The following is a 24,123-nucleotide window of genomic DNA, read 5'->3' as shown; positions in this document are numbered from 1 at the left end:
CATCGACAGGGTCTCAGACATGTTCACGGTGCCCAGTGGATCCAATTAGGGCAGTGAGCGTGTTAACATATTATCACAGAATAATTATGTAAACGCTATGGGAATGTAATTCAATATCCTGTGACGGAATAAAATCAGATTAATCGTCGTGATTCTCGGTCACATCTTGGTGGCATGTAAATATTTACACTGTTAGCTTTCAGTGTTTGGTACTATTTTTGAGTGTGTTGCCATCTTTCTCAAGATGGTCAAGTCACTGCTCTCGATGGTGGGTTGTGGGTGAGAACGCAGCAGATATCATCTTAAAATATTCCAGAAATATATAATTACTGGAAGTGAGCACATCTTGGATATGCGGTGTCACCTGTCACAATGCAATTAATTTTTTTTCTCCATCCACTGTGAATTAAACAAAGCTGAAAACCTAAATCAGCTCATATAAAATATGTGTTCCTTCATTTCAAATTGTGAACGAGCTGAGCCAATAGTACAAACAATAACAAGGAATATTATGAAAATCAAGCAACTAGTGAGGAGTATGGCTAACCCTTTTCTTTCAGGATAGCTTAATTTCTTCTTACAGTGTCATTGTACAAGTATTGAAATATAGTACCAGTAAAAAATTTTAATATATCAGCTTGTAACCAGACTGTCCTGGGCCAAACACAAATGTTGCATGTTAAAAGGATGGAAGTTGGTGAAATGGACCAGTGAGTCAAAATTTGGGTCAAACCACGGATTCGGATTCAGAGACGGTGACCACATGAGCCGTATCTGCATAGTTCCCACTTTCTTGCATGATGGTGGCAGGGTAATGGTGCGGGGTTGCTTGTTGCTTGAAGTTGTACAAGAAACTGGCCAAAAAGTTGAAGTTAAGGTCAACTTAAACTAATGGTCACAAAACACACACACATTTCCTGAACCGCTTGTCCCATACGGGGTTGCGGGGAACCGGAGCCTAATCTGGCAACTCGGGGGTAAGGCCGGAGGGGGAGGGGACACACCCAGGACGGGACGCCAGTCCGTCGCAAGGCACCCCAAGCGGGACTCGAACCCCAGACCCACTGGAGAGCAGGACCCGGTCCAACCCACTGCGCCACCACGTCCCCCTATGGTCACAAAACACACACACACACACACACACACTTTCAGAACCGTTCGTCCCTTACGGGGTCACGGGGAACCGGAGCCTACCCGGCAACACAGGGCGTAAGGCCGGAGGGGGAAGGGGACACACCCAGGACAGGACGCCAGTCTGCCGCAAGGCACCCCAAGCGGGACTTGAACCCCAGACCCACCGAAGAGCAGGACTGCGGTCCAACCCACTGCGCCACCGCACCCCCACCGGTCACAAAACATTGTCAACTAAAAAAAGGGAATTTCCAACAAGGGTATTCAAGCATTTCGTTGGTAGTGTTCATGTAGTAGCATATTGGATCCAGGGTCAGCCTTGGCAATTGCTGGGACCCATTTGTACCATTTCAGTGAATCCTCCTGGACTGAAGATTATTTAAGATTAGGTATCAGGAACATATACTATTATGTTATATTTAAAACAAAACAGTATCTATATTTATGAGCTTATATTTTAACATTAAACGTGATAGGATAAAACTAAACAACTTATTTTGTGCACCATTCCTTATTTCTCAACATTGGAGGTGGCAGCTCTAGCGTGGAGCCCCCTGTGGCCACGAGGCCTCAATGGGTCAAACAGGTGGAATTGGCCTAAGGCCGGTCTTGATTAGGTCATTCTTCAGACACGAAAGCCTGCAGTTATCCAAGAAATAGAGGTAGAAATATACTCTGCCCTCTGTGCTGCAGAACATCTAATAGAGGTTCAGTGGTGTTTATATCTCATGACTGAGGAGGCTGTGGAAGGTGTTTGAGTTCGTCTGCTCGTGAAGTTACTGATGAATTTGTTTGGCTGTGTGTTTGGAAATGTTGTTGTCTTGGAATATGGGAATATTGTGAGGAAGTAGTATTTGAAACGGCATGCACGTACCGTTCTTTCTACTCCTTGGTCATAGTTATAAAAATGCGAATCAGTGACCTGACTCAATGACTCTGTGCAATGGCTGGTGATAGACAACATGGGCCTTAGGTTTCCTATGAACCTAAACACATCCAGATGTAGGGAAAAAAATAAAAAGATAGCTAATCAGACTGCGTTACTTTTCCTGTTGCTCAGGGGGTCCACGTTTTGTGCTCATTACTCCAGGTTATGCATTTTTCTGTACTGACCTTGGATACAAGTAGTTTCAGTGGGAGCTTATAATAAATCCCAGCTTTATGAAACTCATGCAGTTTTCATTGAGACAGACTCACATACTCTATGTGTTGGTTCAGTTTTGTGGTCTATTGCAATACCATTGTTTAGAGCTTTTTAGTGAGTATTCTGTTAAGTGCCCCTATGTTCTTGTTGCTGACTTTTGACTTCTGACTGTTCCTCTTTCCAGTTACGTTCTGCCTTTTTGTTATGCCTGTCATGATATTTAAACACTATTCCTTTTGCCAAAAAAAATAACTTCTGGGTTTTTGTGACTAATGCACTTGGAAATGTATCGGGCTTCTTTCTGTTACCTCTCACATGTTGTATTGATGATTGTGAGACCTTTATTACAGATTACAAATATTAGTTCTTTGTGTTCAGCTGAATATGACTCAACAGTATAGCAGTCTCATAATTGGGAATTAGTTACTTTGAATTTTGCGTGATTTGTTGTGTAACTTCGTTATTTAACCCCGTCCAAGTAAAGATCTGATTTTTACTCCATGAGGTTCAATTATGCAAAATTCTGTGTTTGATGCTGAACAATAAAAATCATGTTAGATGTACACTATAATGGTGGTTATTGGCAGAAATCTCAGAAAACTTTCTAATGCTACCGTAACACATGAATTCTATGTGAGCTTCAAAAAAGTCATCAACTAAATGAAGAAAAAGAAGAAGCTTTTGGAGAGCTAATCTTGGAGAACCCTGATCATGTATCCTTGCAAGTATAAGTACTGGAGTTGGTAACCTTTAAAAAAGAGACCTATGTGTATTAAATTACTACATATCATATTATTAGCTAAAAATATGGACATACACACACACACACTTTTTGACCCACTTGTCCCATACGGGGTCACGGGGAACCGGAGCCTAACCTGGCAATTCAGGGCGTAAGGCTGGAGGGGGAGGGGACACACCCAGGATGGGACACCAGTCTGTCGCAAGGCACCCCAAGCGGGACTCGAACCCCAGACCCTCCGGAGAGCAAGACCCAGTCCAACCCACTGCGCCACCCTGACAAAAATATGGACATTCTTTCACTAAAGTACACACTAGTTAGTACAGGCAGTCCCTGGATTACAAATGAGTTCCGTTCCTAAGTCTATCTTTAAGCTGAATTTGTACGTAAGTAAGAACAGTTAACTATTGTTCGTGTCTAACGTCAGTCAAATATTTGACTTAGTATATAGCATATAGTATATAGTCTACCTTTGCATGCATGAAAAAAGCATTAAAGAAACACTTCTGGATACACTAAAACATCTTTAACATAATAATAATAATAATAATAATAATAATAAATGTAACTACAGTATTTATAACAGAGAGAGAGAAAGACATCGGGACAGAGCCTTTTACATGCTCCATTATTTTTGCTTTGTCCTTTGACCATCTGTAGCCTAACGCTTTTCTTTTTCTTGTTCTTTGGCCTTCCACCTTTTTCTGATTGCTTTATTATTTCCACTTTAGTTTCTATTGTGATTGTTTTCCATTTTTTTGACGCATCACCATCACTTGCATCACATTTATACATTGGTGCCATGGTTTGGAGGATTAAAAAAAATTAAAGCCAAGTACAGTAACACACGAGACACTATTAACAGCAGTGTGGTCTGACTGAGAAGAACGATGGTTTTGTCCTTTGTCCTACCTCTGGCTCATATGCCCATGAGCCAACAAACCACCGTAGATGCGCAATGTTTTGGTAGTGCCTGTTTGTTATAATGAACCATTGTTTGTAACTCAAATTTTTAATATAATAGGCTTTACGCGGGTGGTTCGTAACTATGGGTTGTATGTAAGTCAGACGTTCGTAACCCGGGGACTGCCTGTATACTGTTTGTAATGACAGATGGAATACATGCAGCTTTTGGAGTATATGCAGTATAAATTTACATACCACATAGCATTTCAGCACAAGATTTAATCCACAGTGTTTTACACCATTTCCCGGTTTACACCTTATCCCTTTTACACAGCTTATATATTTGGAAGCATGACAATGGTTTTCCTTTTTCATCTTTCTGTACATGTTGCATCACCTCCTGCAGTCGTGCGCTTGTGGTTTTGTGTTCAAAACCTCCATCCCCGCATCGGAGAAGAGAGCAGCTGGCTGGAAGATTCACTGCAACCAATTGCAGTGCTTCACCAAGCCATCTTGTGGTGTTGTTGTTGTTTTGTTGTTGTTTGCTCGTCTTGCTCATTATTCATGCTGGAGATTGGCGCTGAGAGATTGTGATAAAACATCTAGTTTCAGATAGGATTTTTCTTTTTTTTCCTTTCCTTGGGAGGTTTTCAGCAAACATGTTGGCCTGGCTGATAGCTTCTGAGGACTCGTGTCTCTTTGGAAGGAGGAGGGAGTCTTTAAACATCCTATGATGAATAATTCCTTGTTGACTGCAGATCCTTCTTCCTTCTCAAATGGTGCCATTACCGAGGGGTTGCTTTGGTAATTTGGCCAATGAGCTTAATGACAGGTCGTGAGCGTCTGTCATTCAGGCTGCAGCTAAGGGACATTTGCTAAAAACAGGTGGGAGATTAAAATGGCTAAAACTGAATTAATGAAAGTACAGCTAAACAGCCATGACTGCAACATTTCTGTGTCACACACAGGGATTAAGTGGCTTGCCGACTGTGTTATCAAGAGGACTAAAGTGGAAGTTTTCAAAGCACTCCCTTGGCTGGTCAATTTTTTTTCAACTTTCCCTAATTGCCTTGATAAAATATGTGTGATTGAAAAAGGATGTTAAGCAACAAATACATGTATTCATCAACATAAGGGAATAACTGGTTAGTTGTGAATTATTATACAAAATACATATGAATGACACATTCCACTTAGTGTGCTAGGCTGCTGTCTAGAGTAGCAGATAAAGAAGTAAAATTGGGCTGAAGGTTCAGAGGTTAAAGGAGAACTTCTGTTGAGTTTGATTTATTTGATTAATAAGCATCTTTTGCGCAAGTGGCTGAACAGTTATGAAAATATTAACAATTATGGAAAGTGCAGGGCTTCTGAAATGCCAGTGTTTAGCAATGGATTCTACAATGGATTTGTGTGTGTGTGTGTGTGTGTGTGTGTGTGCGTGCATGCGTGATGTGCTGTTTCAGATGTTTCTGACACAGAAACACTTTCGGCTGGATCACGTCCAAGGTCTTCCACTCCGGTCTCCGTCGTCCAAGCACGCATGCATGAGTGTGTGTCTGTGTAGTGTGTGTGGTGGTCAGATCAGGTTCATTTTAGCTGTCCTGTTTTCTCACTGCTTAAGATTTTACCAAGCAGTGTCTCATCTCAGCATCTGATGCAGTCAGCCTGTGATCAAGTTCAGCTTATGAATGTATTTCCCTTCGGTCACCTCGGTGGCCTGTTTCATCCCGAAGGTCTAAAAGTGGGCTTGCAGTTAACAAAGCTCGTAGCACAGAGGTTCAAACTGCATGTTTCCAGTCAAAGGACCCTGGTTCAAATTTACTTCCTGTTGTATCAATGGATAAATCACTGTACAGCCGAACCTCGACTTTCACGGATTTGATTATTTGCGAGTTTGCCATCAATAATTAAATGGGAATTTTTTTGAGCTTTGCGTCCCACTGCGGAAAATCACAGACGACGCGTGTAGGCTAGAAAATGTAAAGAAAACTAAAAAAAGTTTAGTAAGTCATAAATGCATAAAATATATGTATTATTAATCTGTTTTATCATTTACTAGCATAAATATATACACAAAATTTATCATAAAAAGTTTAGTTTTGTGAAAAGTTTCAGCTGCGGAATACTCACTCTGTTAGGGGACACCCAACATATAAAACATACTGCTGCAGTACAGAGTATTGTTTCACTTTTTTTTGTGTGTTAAGAGTTAAGGTTTGGGGTGCCTAGAGATATTCGCGGTTTTTCCAGTTTCGTGGGGGTCCTACTCCCTATCCCCCGCAAATGTGGAGGGCCGACTGTATGTAGCTTAGCACTGCTTTAGAGAAAAGTGGCAGCTAAATAATTAAATGTAACTTGTCTATGCAGTCAGTGGATTCCTCTTTTTCTAAAAGTTTTACATGGACCTTATGTATTGACTTGTGTCACTTTAGAGATGTCTGAACTGCTGAAAGTGTAGTTTGATGGGCCCATGCTTTTATCTTCAGTCACAGTTCCACCTCTACCAAACCCAGAGTTGTCATATAATCCACTGCGGCGTGACCTTTACGTCACACTATAATGACATTAAACGCGAGATGACTGCAAAGGTCAGCAGAAAGTCCTGCTATTAACAAACTGTGTGGCGGGTGAAGAAAGAGGTCAGTCTTTACTGCCGGTTTACCACCATCAGGGCAGATGTCAGGTTTAAGGGTTTTAATCAATAAGATTAGGCAGGATTTTGAACACAGGTGTGCAGCCCTTTCATGAAAAAAAAAATCCAATAGAAAAGCAAAACGTTTCCTGGCACTCTAGATGCGTTGTTCTAGAGCACCAGCAGGACACAGGGTGTGCAAGTTCAGACCGTCACCCTGACCTGCCCCCCATTTCTCAAACGACTTCCTCTGAAATACAACCCGGATGGATTTATGAGCCGGCAGGGATATGCATCAAACTGCCGCACCCTTGAAACCCTTGACTAGTGCCCTTTCTTCACTTTACAAAGTGGCCTGCTCTCCTCTATAGTGGTAATTACGAGGTTTCGCTTTCCTCTGAGTTCATTATTGATGCAAAAATGTGGAGAGCAAGGCTAGGCTCGCACTGTCTCGTTGGGAGACCTTGGGCGCTTAGCTCAAACCACACTATTGATCGCTGGGTTGCCTTTGCTCTGTGTCGCTAAGGACCTGCGATTAATAAAATTCATCCATTCATCCATTCACCCATTACCAATAACCTCTTGCCCAGGGTTATAGTGGTCCAGAGCCTATCCCAGAAACATACAGTGAGTCAGGAGAAAGCAAATGTTACATTCCCATTAGATGCCTTAACCATCCTGATCTTGGGTGTCTTCTCTTTAAAGGCCACAGTAACTTTGATGAAAATGGAACAACTAACCTATGTATCCATGCTGTACGTTCATTGTCAAGAGCTATTTATCCAGTCCGAGTTGTGGTGAGCCCAGGGAGTGTGGTGGTTTTCTCCTGGGACAGAAATGACAAGAATAATGTATAACACATTGTACTTTCCTTTGACATCCATGTTGCTTTGGAGAAAAGCATCTCCTAAATGAATAAATGTAATACAGATTCAGAGTTTTGATTTATTCCTTTAGTCAATGGTTCTTTCCAAAGTAACTTACAGTGTTAAGCTACCTACCATTATTTACTCAACTCATTTAAATAGCTGGGCAATTTTTACTACATCAATTAGTAAATTACCAGGTATCTTGCACAATGGTATTATTACATGAGTGATTTCGAACCTGCGACCTCTGAGTCTAAAGTCAGCAGATCTAACTGCTAAGCTTCCTGTTTTGTGAGGTTTAATTTCTACTAAAAACACCATACACACACATTCCCACACACACACACTCAGAGTACACATCCTCTCCTCCCATAAAATCTGGAAGTCTTCTGTGATGAACAAGAACCAGCAGATACCTGCGAATGTATACAGGTGTCCTGGATTTTAGCAACATCCCATTTGGTTCTGAAATCAATTATTCATTACACGCCCACTAACTGAAACAATTGCCTATAGCTAATTCTGTTGCTGTTCCCTTTTCACTTCAAGCAGAAAATAAATGCATGATAGCCATTCTCTTTTATTTGGGCAGAGAAGTAGATCATCAAGGATGTTCACTCATAGAGACGTTATAAATAGTTTTTAGTCCTGTAGCTTAATACAGATGTAAATATTCAATGTTTGACAACACGCTGCGTGGATTTGTCAACAAAACGTCTTTCCTGGCAATTCTCAGGTTCTGCTCTTGACAACCTCCTGGTGTGTGTTGGTTTCTTCTTCCAGCTGAGCTCTTAATTAAGTTGTCTTGGTTGAGCTTTTCACTGAAAAAAAATTGCATCATTGAAATAATGTTAAATCAAACATGTTTATTGACGAGTAGTTGAGAAGGTCAGTACAGTGAAGACGTTAGAAAATAATTCAAGTTTTGTGTTTGCTGATTTATATTCCTTTTAGTTTAACCATAGTGAAAATAAACAGAATAAAAAATACGATGACGGGACACTGAAGAGCTGGCTAATGTTGCCCAAACTGATTGCTTTGCCATTTGTTATCATCTTTAATTAAATGAAATCAAATCTTTGCTAAGGGTTTATTGGATGGTCTGTCCAAAATGAAATAACTGCATGCCTTCTGTTTGGAAAGTGGACAAGTAGTTTCCATTTTATCCTATCTTACTGTAACTACAGTTCCAGTAAACAAACTATTTTAATTTGATTAAGAATTCAATTATTATTTTTTGTGTGCAAAGCCTTAAAGGGCTGCCCTAAAAACCCTTAAGAATCTTGAAAGCCCTGCCTGCACTAAATGTCCTCCCTCCCAAGGACTCAATGGCCACCCTACACACTTTCGTTTCATGAGGATAAACGTATTAATCCACACAATTAATCTTAATATTTCCCAGTAAATGTAATGCAACATGAGGAAATCTATGCATTTTCTCTTTTCACACTTTTTGTACACACCCACACAAAGGGATATATGGACCGAACAGGTAATTTTTTCCCAGTCAAATCATATCACCTGTTAGCGGATGTGCTGAAGTTGCCTGCTGTCATGACATAACTTCTGTGATAATTTCTTAGTATTTTGGCTGGATGAGCTCAATTTGTGAGCAAAGTTCCTGGCCAGTGTGGCAAAAAATGTAATTCTCACAGCTGTAATCGCACCTCAGTCCGGATGTCAGGTCTTTTCACTCCAAATTTCCTTATCTGCCGAACGCAGGTGGAAAACGTGCTGAAACGTCAAGTTGGGGAAGAAGTCACAAATCAGGCATGATAAAGCAGGCTGTCAATCTTCTGCTTCGTCTGAGCTATATTCTTAATCACGAGAGATTTTAGAAACCAGTATTACCACTAAATAATAAATCCATAGACAGAACCACCTCTGCTAAAAGCCTCCATAAGCTTTTAGAAGAGATATCGATATTTTAGAGTTTAAATTAATTCATTCATCACTGTTGACACCTTCTCTATAAAACAGCATTTAAAACTGTAACCTTGGGAGGAGATTTCTAATGCATAATGTATGGAATTTTGGTGTAGAAAAATATACATCAAAAAATCCCACTGCTGCTGTACTACATGGTATGTGCTTACCCTGAACTGATACTACAAGAATACCCATCAAGGGATATCAAGGGGTAAGTTAGTGTAAAGCTGATCATCTACCACTCTAAGTTGCCATAGACAGAGATGAGGTGTCAAGTACATGTAAAAAGTAATAACCAGACATTTGACCGGAAGATTGCAACTTCTAGAAACTTTCTATCCGAACCTGCACTATATATTTTACCCGAATCCTCATATAACCGGATCTTCTTTCTTTCTCAATTTGGAAACGAATAAATAATTCTGTGGTGGAAGACGCTGCAAACTTTAATTTAGAACTGAATATTTATCGATTGCAGCATGTGGAAGCAAGCAAACTGCTATTTTAAGCGGATGAGCTGCGAAGTAATTTTTCAACAGTTTGCGCTTCTGGCTTCTGAGCTCAGCTTATGAGGCCTCCCAATGACCGGCTGGTATGTGACAGTGCTCTCGTGTGAGATGTATCATTTCAGATGTTTCTGCCTGAAGACCAGGAAAGGCGCATTTCCTGAGCATGGGTCTGTAAATTGGTTGGGAGTGGAAAGCATTTATAGCCCTTTTCCTGTCTTGCGATAATCACCCATGCGCCCCACGCTCCCAAGTGCCCATCGAATACAGGGAATGCGCTTCACTTTTTCTCAAGGAAGGAAAGGAACAATCAACGGTAGGCTTATTGTAAGTGTCAAGTTTGCGTTCTTGAGTTAACGCTCCTAGTGTAGCATAAAAACAGAAAAGAGATTAAGTTGCCTTCCCTGTGTGGCATAATGTCCAATTCGCAAGCTAAAGGTCACTGGATTTTAACGACAATTTTTAAAGTATTATGGCCTCACTGTCTTTTATAAAGGGAGGCAAAAAGGTAAGAATGATGTCTCTCAAGCCAGTTTTGGATGCATCTTGTTGCTGTGAAGAAGCAATGAATAAAATGACTTCATCCCATTTCAGAGCTCACTATAGCCACTGTCCTATTCTATTCTATTCTATTCTATTCTATTCTATATTTATTTATCTATCTATCTGATACTTTTCTCCAAAGTGACTAGTGCTAAGCTGTTAAGCTATTTACAGTGAATTGCTGTTTTTACAGGTGGTAAACTGAACATGGAAAGGAATGCAAAGAAAGGGAATAAATTACTTAATAAATGTACATGAATGGCCAAGCAGTTTCTATAAATGGTTGTATGATTTACATTTATTCATTTAGCTGACACCTTTGTCCAGGACTGCTTGCAATGATAAGTTTGTACACTAAGCTACTTACAATGATTCACCCATTTATACCCATTTTTACTGCATCAGTACCTTTGTGGTCCTTCAAGCCCAAGGGTGGCAGCTCTAACCACTATACCACCTGCTGCTCCTCATTCTGCAACTTTACGTAGTTAACAGGATTCCGACTTATTTAATGCATTAATTAAAAAGAAAAAAAAACTTGGTTTTCTAATAAAGGTAGTAGAAGTATAGGCTCAGTGACTCAATGAGCTGAATGACATGGCCATGAAGGGTGTTTCAGATAGGGAAACACCAGTATGATGGCTTCTTAATGACCTTCATGTTCGGTGTCATGTCTCCTCTCACCACGTCTTCTCCGAGCCCTGATTTCGGGATCCAGATGTCGAGGTAGCCGCAGTCTGATTGGTCCCTGACTGCATCTAACTGGGGAAAGCTCTTGAGTCGGGTGGTTATGGAGTTCAGGGATGGGGATGATGGAATTCCTGGGAGAAGGAGGGGATCCTGTGGGGGCTCACTGCACTCCTTAGACTGTCGCTTGTTGCAACGCGGCTTGGGTGCGGCCTGTGGGGCAGGAGGGCAATAGGCGTGGGTAATTTTGCAAACAACATCCAACAGACAGTGGAAAGTGAGTCTCCAGATGGCCTTGTCCACAGTGATGAGGGGATGGGACACAGGGCTTTCCATTACGCCAGCTGCGGGACCCTTCAGTGTGGCAACCTGCACGACCATCTCCAGCCCACTTTTTGCTGTAGAAATTGCTAGGAAGGCAGTTCAAGGAATTTTGAAGGAAGCAATAAATAATTGGATATATGAAAACTATTAATGGAAAACTGCAAAGTGCAGGAATGAATGCTGCAGGGGGGGTGGGAAGCCGTTGCCTTTGCTCTTGGTTTGGTTGGTTTGTCTTCACTGTTTCAGCAAAGAAATCCAATATTAGAAAGTGTTTAAAACTACAAACAGAATATAACTATAAACCTTGTAGATAAATTTCTTCAAGACATTCAGTGAATAGATAGAATGCAGGCTTGGAACATGTGCAGTTGACATACCTACATGCTGAGTACATGTTAGGAATGCATGGTTTCAGTGCACATTTGGAGCACAACATATAGACACTGGAATGTAACAGCTTCGACCCTTCGGCTGACCCCAGGATGGTTTTCAGTTGCTCAGACATTGCATATTTTAGAGCTAAGCTTCCACTAGTCATGTCCACGCCCGCACCACAATCAACAGCACCTGACGCCGATCAAGGACCTGATGACAGTCAGAGCACTCACCTTTAAAAGACCCTCCTCAGCCCCTTTGTACTTGCAGAATCTCTTTGAAACAACTGTCCCCTCTGCGCTCATGGCCTTTTCTTCAGTCCCTGGTTTCTGACCATTCGCCTACTGCCTATCGACCTTCGCTCGTCCCCGACAAGGAGAAATCGCCCATCCCTCGGTTTCTGATAAACGATCCTGCACTTGGGTCCAGCTGTCCTTACGTCCTCTGTTCCACGTGACACCACTCTTGTGGGCTCTTCACATGGATGAGATGGAGTTGGAAGCCTGGTGTCCTTAATTGGCTCTCAGTGCCATGCTCGGGAGAAGGCCGAGCAATGCCGCATCGCAGGATGAGCCTGAGTGTTGCGAGCTTCTGCGACACCTCATTAGGGGATTAAATAGCCAAGCATTTATGGTGTCTGAAGATCTGAGGAATCTTCATCCATAATATCTAGCCTGTGCCAGTTAATCTTCGCCCGGACTGAAATACGCACGCTTAGGCTTAGTCTTTTTGGAAGAAACAAAGAGGTTGGGGGTGGACAAAGCTTCTCTTCGGATTTTTTTAATCAGGCCCAGAGTACTGGGGCTTTTAAGACTGTTTTACTAATGGGATGTTGGTTTACAGATAAACAAGTTGCCACAGGAGTCTTTGGCTCCAGCTCTAAGTTTTAGCTCTTTAAAGCTCTGCAAATGTTTGCGTGTGTCAGAGACCGAAAATAAAGCTGAATGCCGACAGCAGGACTGCAGACTTGCTCTATAAGGAAAACAGTCCACACATGAATACATGAAGATTCATTTCATAATTAAGGTTTCCTTTTTCTTGAGCATGATGTTAAGTGATGCCAATTTACCACAATTTTGTGTTTAGCAGCATCGCTCTTTTGAAATGTGCTCCAGCTCATTCCTGAAAGAAGTTCTGCTTGCAGGGGGTCACCTGTGCTTAGATTTTTTTTTTTTTATAAAGGGAAATCTTTATTAAAGCACCCTTTCTATTTGTCTTCATAGCTGGCATCCCTAGAGCGACAGATCTTCGATTTCCTGGGATACCAGTGGGTGCCCATCCTCGGAAACTTCCTTCACATAATCATCGTCATCCTCGGCCTGTTTGGGACCATTCAGTATCGGTCGAAGTACATTGTGGTGGTAAGTAGCCATTATCATTATTACAGCTCATCACTGCAGTGAGGGAGTAATGGTACTGACGCTGTGAACTCTAACAAAGTTAGAATAACGCAGATTTCATCAGCAGAGGTCAGCTCCTGTCCCTGAGAGCTAAGCGGCGTTCTGGTGTTCACTTTAATAAAAAGTCACGACTTAGGACATGGCTCACACGATGTTTTAGGTGCCAAGCAGGCGTTATTCAAATGTATTATAACGTTTGTTACATGTCAAGGACTTTTGTTTGGTATGAATATACATATACTTGTACTAAGTTGAAAAATATAATCAAATCAAATCAAATCAAGCTTTATTGTCACATCATCGTCAACATAACATGTAGAGAAGAGTGAAAATCTTTAGTGCAGCTCCAGAAAATGCGGTATTGAGAGTATGTCATAAGTTACGTTAAGACACGGTATATATACAAATTGTATTCGCAAAATATACAACAGAAACATAAAGAAATAAATAAACAAATAAATAATAAATATAAACTAAGAATACAGAGAAATAAAACAGCGGATTTGATTTTTGGTCTCAGTCCTGCGTATTTAACAGTCTAATGGCCCTAATATTTCATTTGTTATTAATAACCACTTGATGGTATTCTTTTAACATAAATAATACTTTATCTATAGCTCAGCAAAGGTGTGATATTGTCGTGTTATGAGTGTCATCGTGGTTCAGAGCCTATCCAGGAAGCCCAGGCATACACACACTACGGGCGATTTAGAGTTAAACACATATCTTTGGATTGTGGGAGAAACCAACCAACAGAAAATCAGATTTATCCAGATTTACCCATGGAGACCCTGCCTATGTAAGATGGAAACGGACAGCGGGACTGATAGAATAAACGTTCAGCCAGTGTTCCTCTGAAAACGTGAACCTTAGATGTTCTCCTTGCACTCCCTTTGCCCGAAGGGTGAGTAAATTGCAGTCAAGCGAGGATCTTTTGAACCGGAGTGTCAGAGCATTTCCAGACAAGACAAATCGAAGCACCGAGTAATACGCTACAGTGCAATGCCAGCGCAGGTTATAAGGAGAACAAATTTGGAATCAGCTGAAACAAAGTCTTAATCTCACGTGTAATTTTTTTTATTTTCAGGATTTTTAGTTATTTTATTTTTTGGGGTTCTCTGTCTTGGGTTTGAATATTCTTAATTTATTACTGCATGAATATGATTTGCTTTTAATGAAGCCTCCGTCTCAAGTGTGACACTGTCGACGGAAACGATAACGCAGCGATGGAGGCTTCCCACACGATGAATATGTAAATCGCTAGAGTGGTGTGGCGTTTGTTCTCCACGCCTGGCGGTTTGCTCCGGTCCCCGACTGTGTCTGGCTACTGTGCAAGCTCCCGCGCTGCAGCATCTACCCTCCTAAATGGACTTTAAATGAATGGTTTTGAAATGGAAAATGAAAAAAAGATGTGACTTTGTCCAGGATGGAGGCCTCCAGCAGATGACTGTCGCCCAATGACGGTGGGGTCCACAGGCAAGGGTCGGCGTTTCTTGGAATAGCTGGTCACAAACTGTGCCCAGACAGCTCTAACTATTTATTATTTATTCCTGCAAAGGGAGGGCGAATGGGTTTGGGGAGGGGGGTTCATGCCAAAACGTTTGAGTCGTCATTGAATCATGGATGAGAAATGTTGGAATGCGGAAGAGAGACCGAGCTCTTACTCTCCTTCATCTTTAATAAATGTCATTTGCTAAAAGGCCAAAGCTGATGCGACACCATACATTCTGTTTCCAGTTTCCTTAAGGGTCTTTGGTAATTTTGATTCCAACTGACAGCAGAGTGAAAGGTCTGCGGCAGTGCGGGATCCCGAAGTGTTACACACCCTGGTGTTTTGAGTAGGAGATCCTCAAGCGATATTACACCTGACAGGGTAATTTCATAGAAGCCACTGAAACCTACAAAGGGTTAGATTTGCTGCAAGAATATGGACGCACAGATACACAGTCAAACTGGCAGAGTTAAGAAAGAGCATTGTTTTGGTTTAATTCTGCGTGGTGTAACGTGCAGAGTCATCGGTGGCGGACGGTGTAAAGCAGAGGTTCCGAGTTCTGCTGAAGCTCAGCGCTCGTCTTGCGGTGGCGGCTGCAGCTGCTGGATGGCCCAGAAGTGTCGTCCTCCCCATCTGTGCTGCCAGCTCGATTTGCCTTTCAAACCCCACCATTCGGAGCAAATGGGTGCCGGACAATTAGCTGGGCAAACAGGACGCCCTTAGCTGGGCAAACAGGACGCCGTTAATGGGATGAACACTAAGAGCAAACAGTTTCACGTAGATTGGATGATGGCTTCGGCGCACGCAGATGTTGCCTTTCCATTCAGTGTATTTCTTTTTTTTTTTTGGCACTTTACCGCTAATAATGCATCCCGTGCTTTAAAGTAGTAGTAAAAGAAGAGTGCGCCGTAGTGACAGAATGACGGAATTCTGCCATATGCAGGCTACCATCTGAGATGTTGTTCCTATGTAATTAGAACCACGAGAGCAGGAAAAATTTCTTTGGTTTCAAAGAGCCATCAAATGATTTGCATAATTACAGCATTTTGCTTAAATTATTGTCTTTTTAGCTGAATAGCGGTAGAATCAGTGATCGAATAAGCAATTGAGTTATCTTAATGTTTGACATTACTCAATTAAAGAAGGCTCAAGTGCATGAATATATGTCTTAACTGTGGATTTCTATATTGTAGAAACCAAAATCAACTATTCACAGGTAACTGAAACTTTTTTGCATTCTTAACGTAACCATTATCTTCTATTTACACTGTACAAATAACTGAAAGTGTCAGTTATAGTTTAAACACCATGTTTTTGTGTACTTGTGGTTTCTGAGACTAACTTGAAAGCAAGCATAATTTAAGTAAACCTGATGATTATCATCAACAACACTAATAAATATGTAGTGTATGAAAAGGGCAGTAGCAATATGAATAATAGTAGCCATTATCTTTAACTATCCTTCATGATTACATATTGATCATCATTATCATGATTACCATCATCTTTATGGTCGAGCTCACTACCTTATTCGTTCTGTCAAAGAAAGAAAGGAGCTCATTCAAGTACAGATGACGGAGAGTATGTGCTCAGGACCAAAACCATTGACCATTGAGTGATCTAAGATGATCGGAGATGAAAGGTCATGAGTGATCGCGGCAGCGTATAAAGCAAGCTGTACGTTGTGGAGCAGGTAATCATGAACAACAAAGAACAGTTTTTACTGTAAGAGCTACGGGAAGCTGTGTGTAACTGAAAAAGCCAGCTGTGCCGATCCAGGTGATCCATGTGCTGCGTAATAAAATGCTGCCACACACTTCTCATTTGGCAGTAAGCTTTGAAGGAAGCTTTCCTGCACACCGGTTAATGTCATCAGTGGAGAAACATACTATATTATGAAGGGTCATTCAGTTCTACCACATGCTGCAACTCGTCCTACACTCAACAATTCTATTAGTAACTGCTTGTCCTAATAAAGAGGTCTGAAGCCTCTCCTGGAAGTTTAGGGCTGTAGGTCAGCCAAGGAACACACCACATGGGAAGCCAGCCCATTGCCGGTTAAACATGTCATGGGGAAAGCCAGCATACGGCGAGTGGATAAAAAGATGAAAAAAACTCATCATAAACGGATTGTGGAATTGAGTTTGCCAGTATCTGTATCTCTAATTTACCAGCGTCTCTATCTCTAGTCTATCAGTGTCTATATCTCTAATCTACATGTGTCTCTATCTTTAATCTATCTGTAGCTGTAGTCTAACAAGACCTGTGACTCACACCTGAACCCTAGTTTACCAATCTCTGTAGCGCTAGTCTAAAAAGATTTTAACTGTGGTCTACCCACACCTGTAACTCTACCTGTATCTGTACATCAAGTCTATCCACACCTGAAACTCTAGTCTACCACTATCTGTAATTCTAGTCTACCTGTATCTGTACGTCAAGTCTACCCACACCTATAACTCTAGTCAAACATTGTCTGATATCAGAATGTAACAGTGTTTTTAACTAACCTTACAGTGTCTATTTCATTAGTTACAGAATACCTACCAGCCTCTGTACATTTTTTCTACCAGTGCATGTAAGTCCAGCATATAAGTGACTCGTATGTGCCTTTTAGCCGTTTTTGTGTCCAACATTTGCCCAATGTGTCCAGTTTTTTTACTCGTTACCTCTATGTCACGCAGCATGCCCGAATTTGGAATGGCAGACACAGTCTGTTTCTCACTTATAATTTTGTCCACAGCCCTATTGCATTCATGGGCCAGGACGCATCTCTCCTCTCTGTGGGGCCGGAATGAGTCAGTGCAATGTCACCTGCTATCTGCCCAAGTCTGTTTGACTCTCTGTGCCATTGAACGTATGAGAAGATGCCAGTAGACAGCATGGTCAGGTGCACTTTTCCAATAGTGACAAAAAGTCAATCTGTGTATCTTCTCCCTATAAAGGCTCTCCCTCGGGGTCTCGCCCACTCCACAAACTTCTGGTACAGAGCCATCATTGCGCTATAGTTACTGAGCATGGAAAATTTCTATGATTCGCACATCTATAGTTCTACAACATGTTTTAAAATGATAATTCCTCCTTCAGCACCTAATATCTTGTTTGTTTCCTTTCGGCACTCCTCGGAGGCCGTGAGGAATAATTATCACGGCGGTGCCTTGCACGTAAACAAACGTCCCTGGCCTGTGCCGCTTGCGCTGCCACACATGCCCTGCGAAACACTGCACATGTCGGAAGCACATTAGCGGCGACTGCAGCTCCGAACACCATAATTGCATCAGTTTCACTTTGATCTTCGCCGTTATGGGGTCAAGGACTCTCCAGCGCTCATTTCGAGTGGCTCCGGATGGATGCCAGCTGCCGGCCTCACGGGAGGGGTCGTGTCTCAGAAGTTTGGCCATTTCCTCTTAGTCCAGAACTGGAATAAGCGACTTAGGCAGCGGAACGGGCAGCCTAAATACAGCTAATCCCCGGCAATCAGCTGGGAAATTAGTTGGCATCCAGTGGCGGGACATTTGGTGTGTGCCAAAACAGTGCAATGACAGGAGCGGCAATTGGAGGGCTTAAAAAATACCAAAGGAACAGCCGGGTCCCCCCTGAAAACGCAGTTAAAGCTTTCCCTCTATGTCTTATTTTCTGTTTAGTTGCATTTGCTACACTTGTTAGCGTTTGGAGAATTATGCAGAGAGCTGATTTGCCTGTATTTGCAGCCGTGGGATTGGTACCGGCAACGTGAGCGATTGGATTTGCTGTTTCACATCACCAGCCATTGTGTCAAAATGCTATGACAATCATAGCTCAACTCCAAGCTGGTTAAAAGTTTGTCCTCAAAGAGTGATCTGCTCACAGTAATTTTTCTTTTTTTTTTTTCAGGTAGAAAAAAAAAATTTAATCAGGAAAAAAACAATTGCCAGTGGTGATGCAATTTTTTTTGCATGGCAGTTTCGGTTATTTAAATCTCAAACTACAGCGGTGGTCCAGGCATGTGGTGTGAAGCAACGGGGAGCTCTTCGCATCTCTTCGTTGCGATAAGCGATGGGGCTCGTTTCAGTGGGTCGATGGCAGAGGCAGATGCAGTATTGGATTAGTAAATTGCTGACACTCGTGCAGCAGGATCAGTCTCGGAGAGCTCGGGCCCCTCACCTCTCTGAGGTATAACGTCGCTTGGTCCCCCTAATACCTCCCAATAGAGCATTATTGATGCTATTTCTTTCCTTATTGATTTTCCCAACCCCACCCCCTCTGCCCTTGGTCTCCCCAGGCTCTTTACCACGTGTCTTTCTCTTTCTCCAGTATTCCATTTGGACCGCGCTCTGGGTCGCCTGGAATGTGTTCCTTATCTGCTTCTACTTGGAAGTGGGTGGTCTCTCTAAGGTAAGCTCCTTTTACGCCTACACCTTAAGAGACGGTGTTCAGTAAGTTGCTAATATGAATCTGTAAACGTGTATTTGCTCGGTGTCAGGCAGCTGATTTCCAGAATTATTTCTCCAAAAAAACCCCTTTCATCCCATATTTGGTTTCATGAGCCCTTGCAACGATATGGAATAACTTCAAAGGCACATTACGCTTTTTCACATGGCCTTGTTTATCTCTTCGGGGACTGAGCTTCTAAACTGCGCTTTTCTGTTTGTTAATGAGGTTCCTCTCTGCTCCGTGAGAGTTTACCATGGAAGAAAGCAGCTGCAGTCAACTATGCACCATATTTTTGGCACTGAATCTTGGGGGAAACAAAATTGCAGCTCTGTCCGGTTATAGGGTCAGCAGGCTAGTCCTTTCAAAACCGTCATGCGCTGTGAAATTGTTATCCAAGAGAGAAATAATTATGCACATCCAATTCAGAAAACAGTTATTATGTGAGCCTCCAAAGCAGACAACAGATATTACAAACATCCTGTGTGGAGAACAGTAGCCAACCTGCCCACACTTTATCAGCAGTTTTATAGCAGCAGTTTGTAAGCGTTGCCCATCCACCCATCCATCCATCATCAATAACTTCATGACCAATGGTGTAGAAGCATAGGCATGAAGCAGAGTATACCTTACATAGGATGCCAGTTGAGACCTATCATGGGAAGAAGAAATAAATTAATCATTTGAAAAAAATGACTAGGTTACATTCAAGGCTATATCTGAGTTACACTGAATTGGTGCTTTCGACATCAGAGGGAAAGGAAGCTTTTCAATTCGAAATCAATGAAGTGCAAGGTGTAAAGGTCAGTGTAAGTTTGACTCCGCTTTAGTGTCTTTGCTAAGATGGATTGAGGAGGACAATGTAAAGGTAAAAAAATAGAAGGAAAACTGATTTTTTTAGTGAGATATTTTGTTTACCTTTAGCCATGCATCTCTTACATTTGAGTTCTTTAACTGTACAGCACAAATTGATCATGCTAACATCGACCTTCCGAAGAATAAGGAGACGTGTGCACAGGAGCTCCACTCCGTGACCCACACATCTTACAAACACCTTGGAAGAAAGCTTGTTGTACAATGTTTCACCATCAAGGCATGGTTGTTCAAAACTGCATCTCTGATTTCGTCTCAGTCATTACCCAATGAAGACTCTTTTCAACCATCACACTGGTACATTGATGACAATGAATATCGAACATGAAGGAATTCATCAAGCATGTTTACATACTGACCTGCAGGTAAAAGAAGCATTGTGCTTCATGAGTCCTGGGATGAGCTGTAGAAATTGCAGTTGACAGCATGTGTTTAAACTCTAGCTGCCTGTAAATTAAATCCTGGATATTGTTTCATTAATAGACAGAACTAGAGGAACAGATACAAAAAAAATGCACTGACGAGAGCTGTCAAAAAACTCCTCCTTCAGCAAAACTCAGAAGAATTGTGACAGATAAGGCGTCTTCTGTGACCAGGTCAACGGATGAATTAATTGGGCTGTGAAAGGTTGAAAAAGGCTTCCCTGACACTTGCATTTTCAGTTTTGCCATTCACCGGGAACAAAAGGTATTAGAAAAAAAACCTTAATTTTGGGACTGTCATGAAACCTGTGCTAGAAATTGTCAGCTTTATTTAAACAGATGATCTCAGTCATGAGGCGGATGAAATATCTTAATGCCGAGCTGTAGACAGACCCATCTGATGACATTTTGTTGTACTGTAGAGGTGGGTTCCAAGGGGTTAAGTTAAGGAACAGCTGGATGCTGTCAAAGTATTCATGCAGGAGAAACACAGGGACTGCCATGAGCTGTGAGACCCCTGGTGGGTCTTGGATACGTCGTTTCTCGTGGACCCGCTGCACCATTTGGACAAACTTAACCCTGATTTACAAAGGAAATTGAAACCACTCCGCTGCATAATGTTTGCATTCATGAACAGGTTGCAGCCATTTAAGACACAGCTGTAGAAGGGGGGACGTACACGTTTCCCTTCGGTCCCGCAGGCGAGAGAACATGCTGCAGCTAAGACTTTGAAAGCAAACTCAAAGAGATATACACAGTCGCTTGAGGAGCTGCAGCTTCCAGGCCTCTGATTACATTCCTCATTGACCCTTTTTCTGCTGAGCCGGAATGCTTCAAAGACCCCATGGTCTCACTGTTACTTTATAATTATGTGTGAGCTTTGCATCTTGATGTTTATTAAATTAAGAATCCTGAAGCTATACAGTCTCTATAATATAGGGTACATACCATCATCACAATATTGCTTATAGGTATACAGTACATGCAACCATTTGCAGAGTCAATTAATCATTTTTGGTTTTTCTCGGATAAAGGAAGGCAGCGCGTTAGGGTTTGGATTACGGTAACAGATATAACAGACATTATGTACCACCAATACTGACTATAATTGCATTATTTATTTCAAATACATCTCAATATGCATTTGCAAGCTGGGTGGGGTGGTGGCCCAGTGAGTAGCGCTGCTGTCTCACAGCGCCTGGGTGGTGCGTGGGTTTGATCCCCGCTCGGTTTGTGTGGAATTTCCGTGTTCTCCCTGTGTCTGTGTGGGTTTCCTCTGGGTGCTCTGGTTTCCTCCCAAAGACATGCTGTTCAGGCTCACCCATAGTGTGTGAGTGACAGAGAGAGAGAGTGTGTGTGTGTTCCACTGATGCATGGATGAGCGACCCAGTGTAAGCAGTGTATCTAGTAGTGTAAGTCATGCTGGTGAATAAGGTATGTGGGGTGATAACACTGCATAGAACTCATTGGAAGTTGCTTTGGAGAAAAGTGTGTGCTAAATAAAAAAAAAGAGTAAATATACAGTAGTTTGCAATACCTTCAAAATGATGTGAGCACCGTGCGGTGCAATGGATAGTGTTGCTGTTTCACAGCACCTGGGCTGTTCGGGTGTAGGTTCAGATCTCGCTCAGTGTGTCTACATGTTCTCCCTGTGTCTGTGTGGGGCTCCTCTGGATCTTCCGGTTTCCTTTCACTTCTCAAATACATGCAATTTAAATTAACTGGATGCTGTAAATGGCCTGTAATGTGTGTGTGTGTGTGTGTGTGTGTGTGTATACTCTGCGATGGACTGCTGTGACCCTGCGTTAAACAAGAGGTTATTGATAATAAAAGTGAATAGGAACTTAGTGAGCCAAAATGAATGGTCTTTAATGGAGATACAAGAGTCTGATTATTTCCCTAAGCTGGGGGGGGGGGGTCAGGTTACAATCACAAGGTCATTCCTGTGACCTGGGTTTCAATGTTAATCGTCCAAAAACAAGCACTTTCAGATGCTTGGATGAATGAATTGTGATTGTCCCAGCTAATTTTAAGTCGGTCGTCGGCTAGCTAGTGCTGTCAGCTACACTGTACGGAGGCTAATCACGCGCCATTGATGACTTGTCATGGTAATTGAGATAGAAAGACAGCCTTTGACATGCAACATGTGTTGTATTGGCTGGGCCTCGCTCTTGCTTTAGGAAACAAATGACTGCAGTGTGCTGTCTTGGCAAGGACCTCCGTCTTAATAGCGAGAGAGAGAGAGCGCTTGCACGCCGGGCCGTTTCATCCGACTGCCTTTTATCGCCGTGCGGTCCGAGATATGATCTTAGTTGCTGACAGAGGCAATTGTAATTATTTAATGGGCGATTGCATGATTTCTTCTCTCTTTATAGCAAGACATATGCTGCAGTGTAATTTGAAGCATAAATACATTCCACTCGATTGTAGATATGTTTATTCTAAGAGGTCTTTGGTAAAATGGTTTAAATAGGGCATTTCTGGCACTTTGTAATTATCTGGATCATTTGCAAGTCACAGGAAGTCAAGCAGGAAGTTGAACATTATGCTGGTGGGTAATTGATTATAATAACATTGTCATACTAGCTTTTTTAAATTAAGATTTATCTTCAGGCTAAACAAGTCCCAGACAGGAGAACGGGAGGATTTCACATGATAAATTCTCAGTGTGCTTATAGTCAAAAAACAATTGCCTGAGCCTTGACCATAAATAACTTTTCTTAAAGTTGCTGCATAGACGTCTACATACTTAATTTGTTAGTGGATGAAAGCAGCGCTGGGCACGAAGGATCTCAAGGGGGCAGGAATGTAAAAGGAGCGTCGCCATAGTGTCGAAACTTTAAAATTGTTATAAATTGTAATATTATTCGGACAGAAGCTTGTGATGTGCGGGAACATGTCTCATCCAGGGATTTCAGACATGGGGTGGCGGGAACACGTTTTCAAACAGGTTTTCTGCTCATATTCGTGAACCTGAAACAAAATCGAAGTGGCTCTTCCGCTCTTATGCTACAAAAACAGAGAAAAAGAGCGAAGCTCAGAAATTCTCGTGAAAAACACAGGAAGAAATTCTCACGAAAAACACGTTAAGGAGCTCAAGAGAAATCTAGCACAATACCAACAGTTCCAAAACTGATTGTAACAATCAACAGCCACAATTCAAAACTCCTAAAAATCCACACCCATGTATACCTTCTTAATTTAATTTCAAAATGAGTTTTTAAGTGATTCAGCTGCCACCCCTGGTGCTCGTTTCCTGTTTAAGAGCGCTTCCCCAGGTGGGGCTGTCAATCTTAGAGATGGGGGCGTGGCCTAAACTCCTGCCTACCGGACACATTTACATTTATTTACATTTACATACGACTTCCAATGAACTCTATGTAGTGTTATGAGCCCACACACCTTATTCACCAAGGTGAGTTACACTGCTACATACACTACTTACAATGGGTTACTCATCCTGTGAGCCACACTTTCTTACAATATTATCCAGTGAATGAGAAAACAGTTACAAAAAAAAAACGCAAAGTTAAGGAAAGATCAATTAAAAGGTTTGTGTTGAAAATACATATTTTAAATAATTTATAAAAGTTGTAATTCTAAGAGATCTTAGTGAAGGGTGAGACAAAAAGAATTATTTCTGCTGCTTGGTAACAATGTACAATTCATATGAACAGTAATAAATAAATAGCTATGAATAAAAATCATGCAGGCAGAAACATGAATTGACTTGTGGAG

The 24,123-nt window shown here is 41.8% G+C and overlaps 1 protein-coding gene across 4 annotated transcripts in view; it reads left to right on the top strand.

Moving 5' to 3' along the window:
• LOC108929635 (sodium/potassium-transporting ATPase subunit beta-1-interacting protein 3) overlaps positions 1-24,123 on the top strand; it is a 122,759-nt gene that overhangs the window by 47,630 nt on the left and 51,006 nt on the right. For all 4 annotated transcript variants that reach the window (XM_018744319.2, XM_018744317.2, XM_018744318.2 and 1 more), the window contains exons 2-3: positions 13,012-13,149; positions 18,974-19,054. In XM_018744319.2, the coding sequence (XP_018599835.1) occupies positions 13,012-13,149; positions 18,974-19,054 (219 nt within the window). The remainder of the gene's footprint in view (positions 1-13,011; positions 13,150-18,973; positions 19,055-24,123) is intronic.

This window comes from Scleropages formosus, chromosome 9, assembly GCF_900964775.1.
Source record: "Scleropages formosus chromosome 9, fSclFor1.1, whole genome shotgun sequence".
Taxonomy (NCBI): Eukaryota; Metazoa; Chordata; class Actinopteri; order Osteoglossiformes; family Osteoglossidae; genus Scleropages; species Scleropages formosus.
This window is presented reverse-complemented; position numbering and strand designations above follow the sequence as displayed.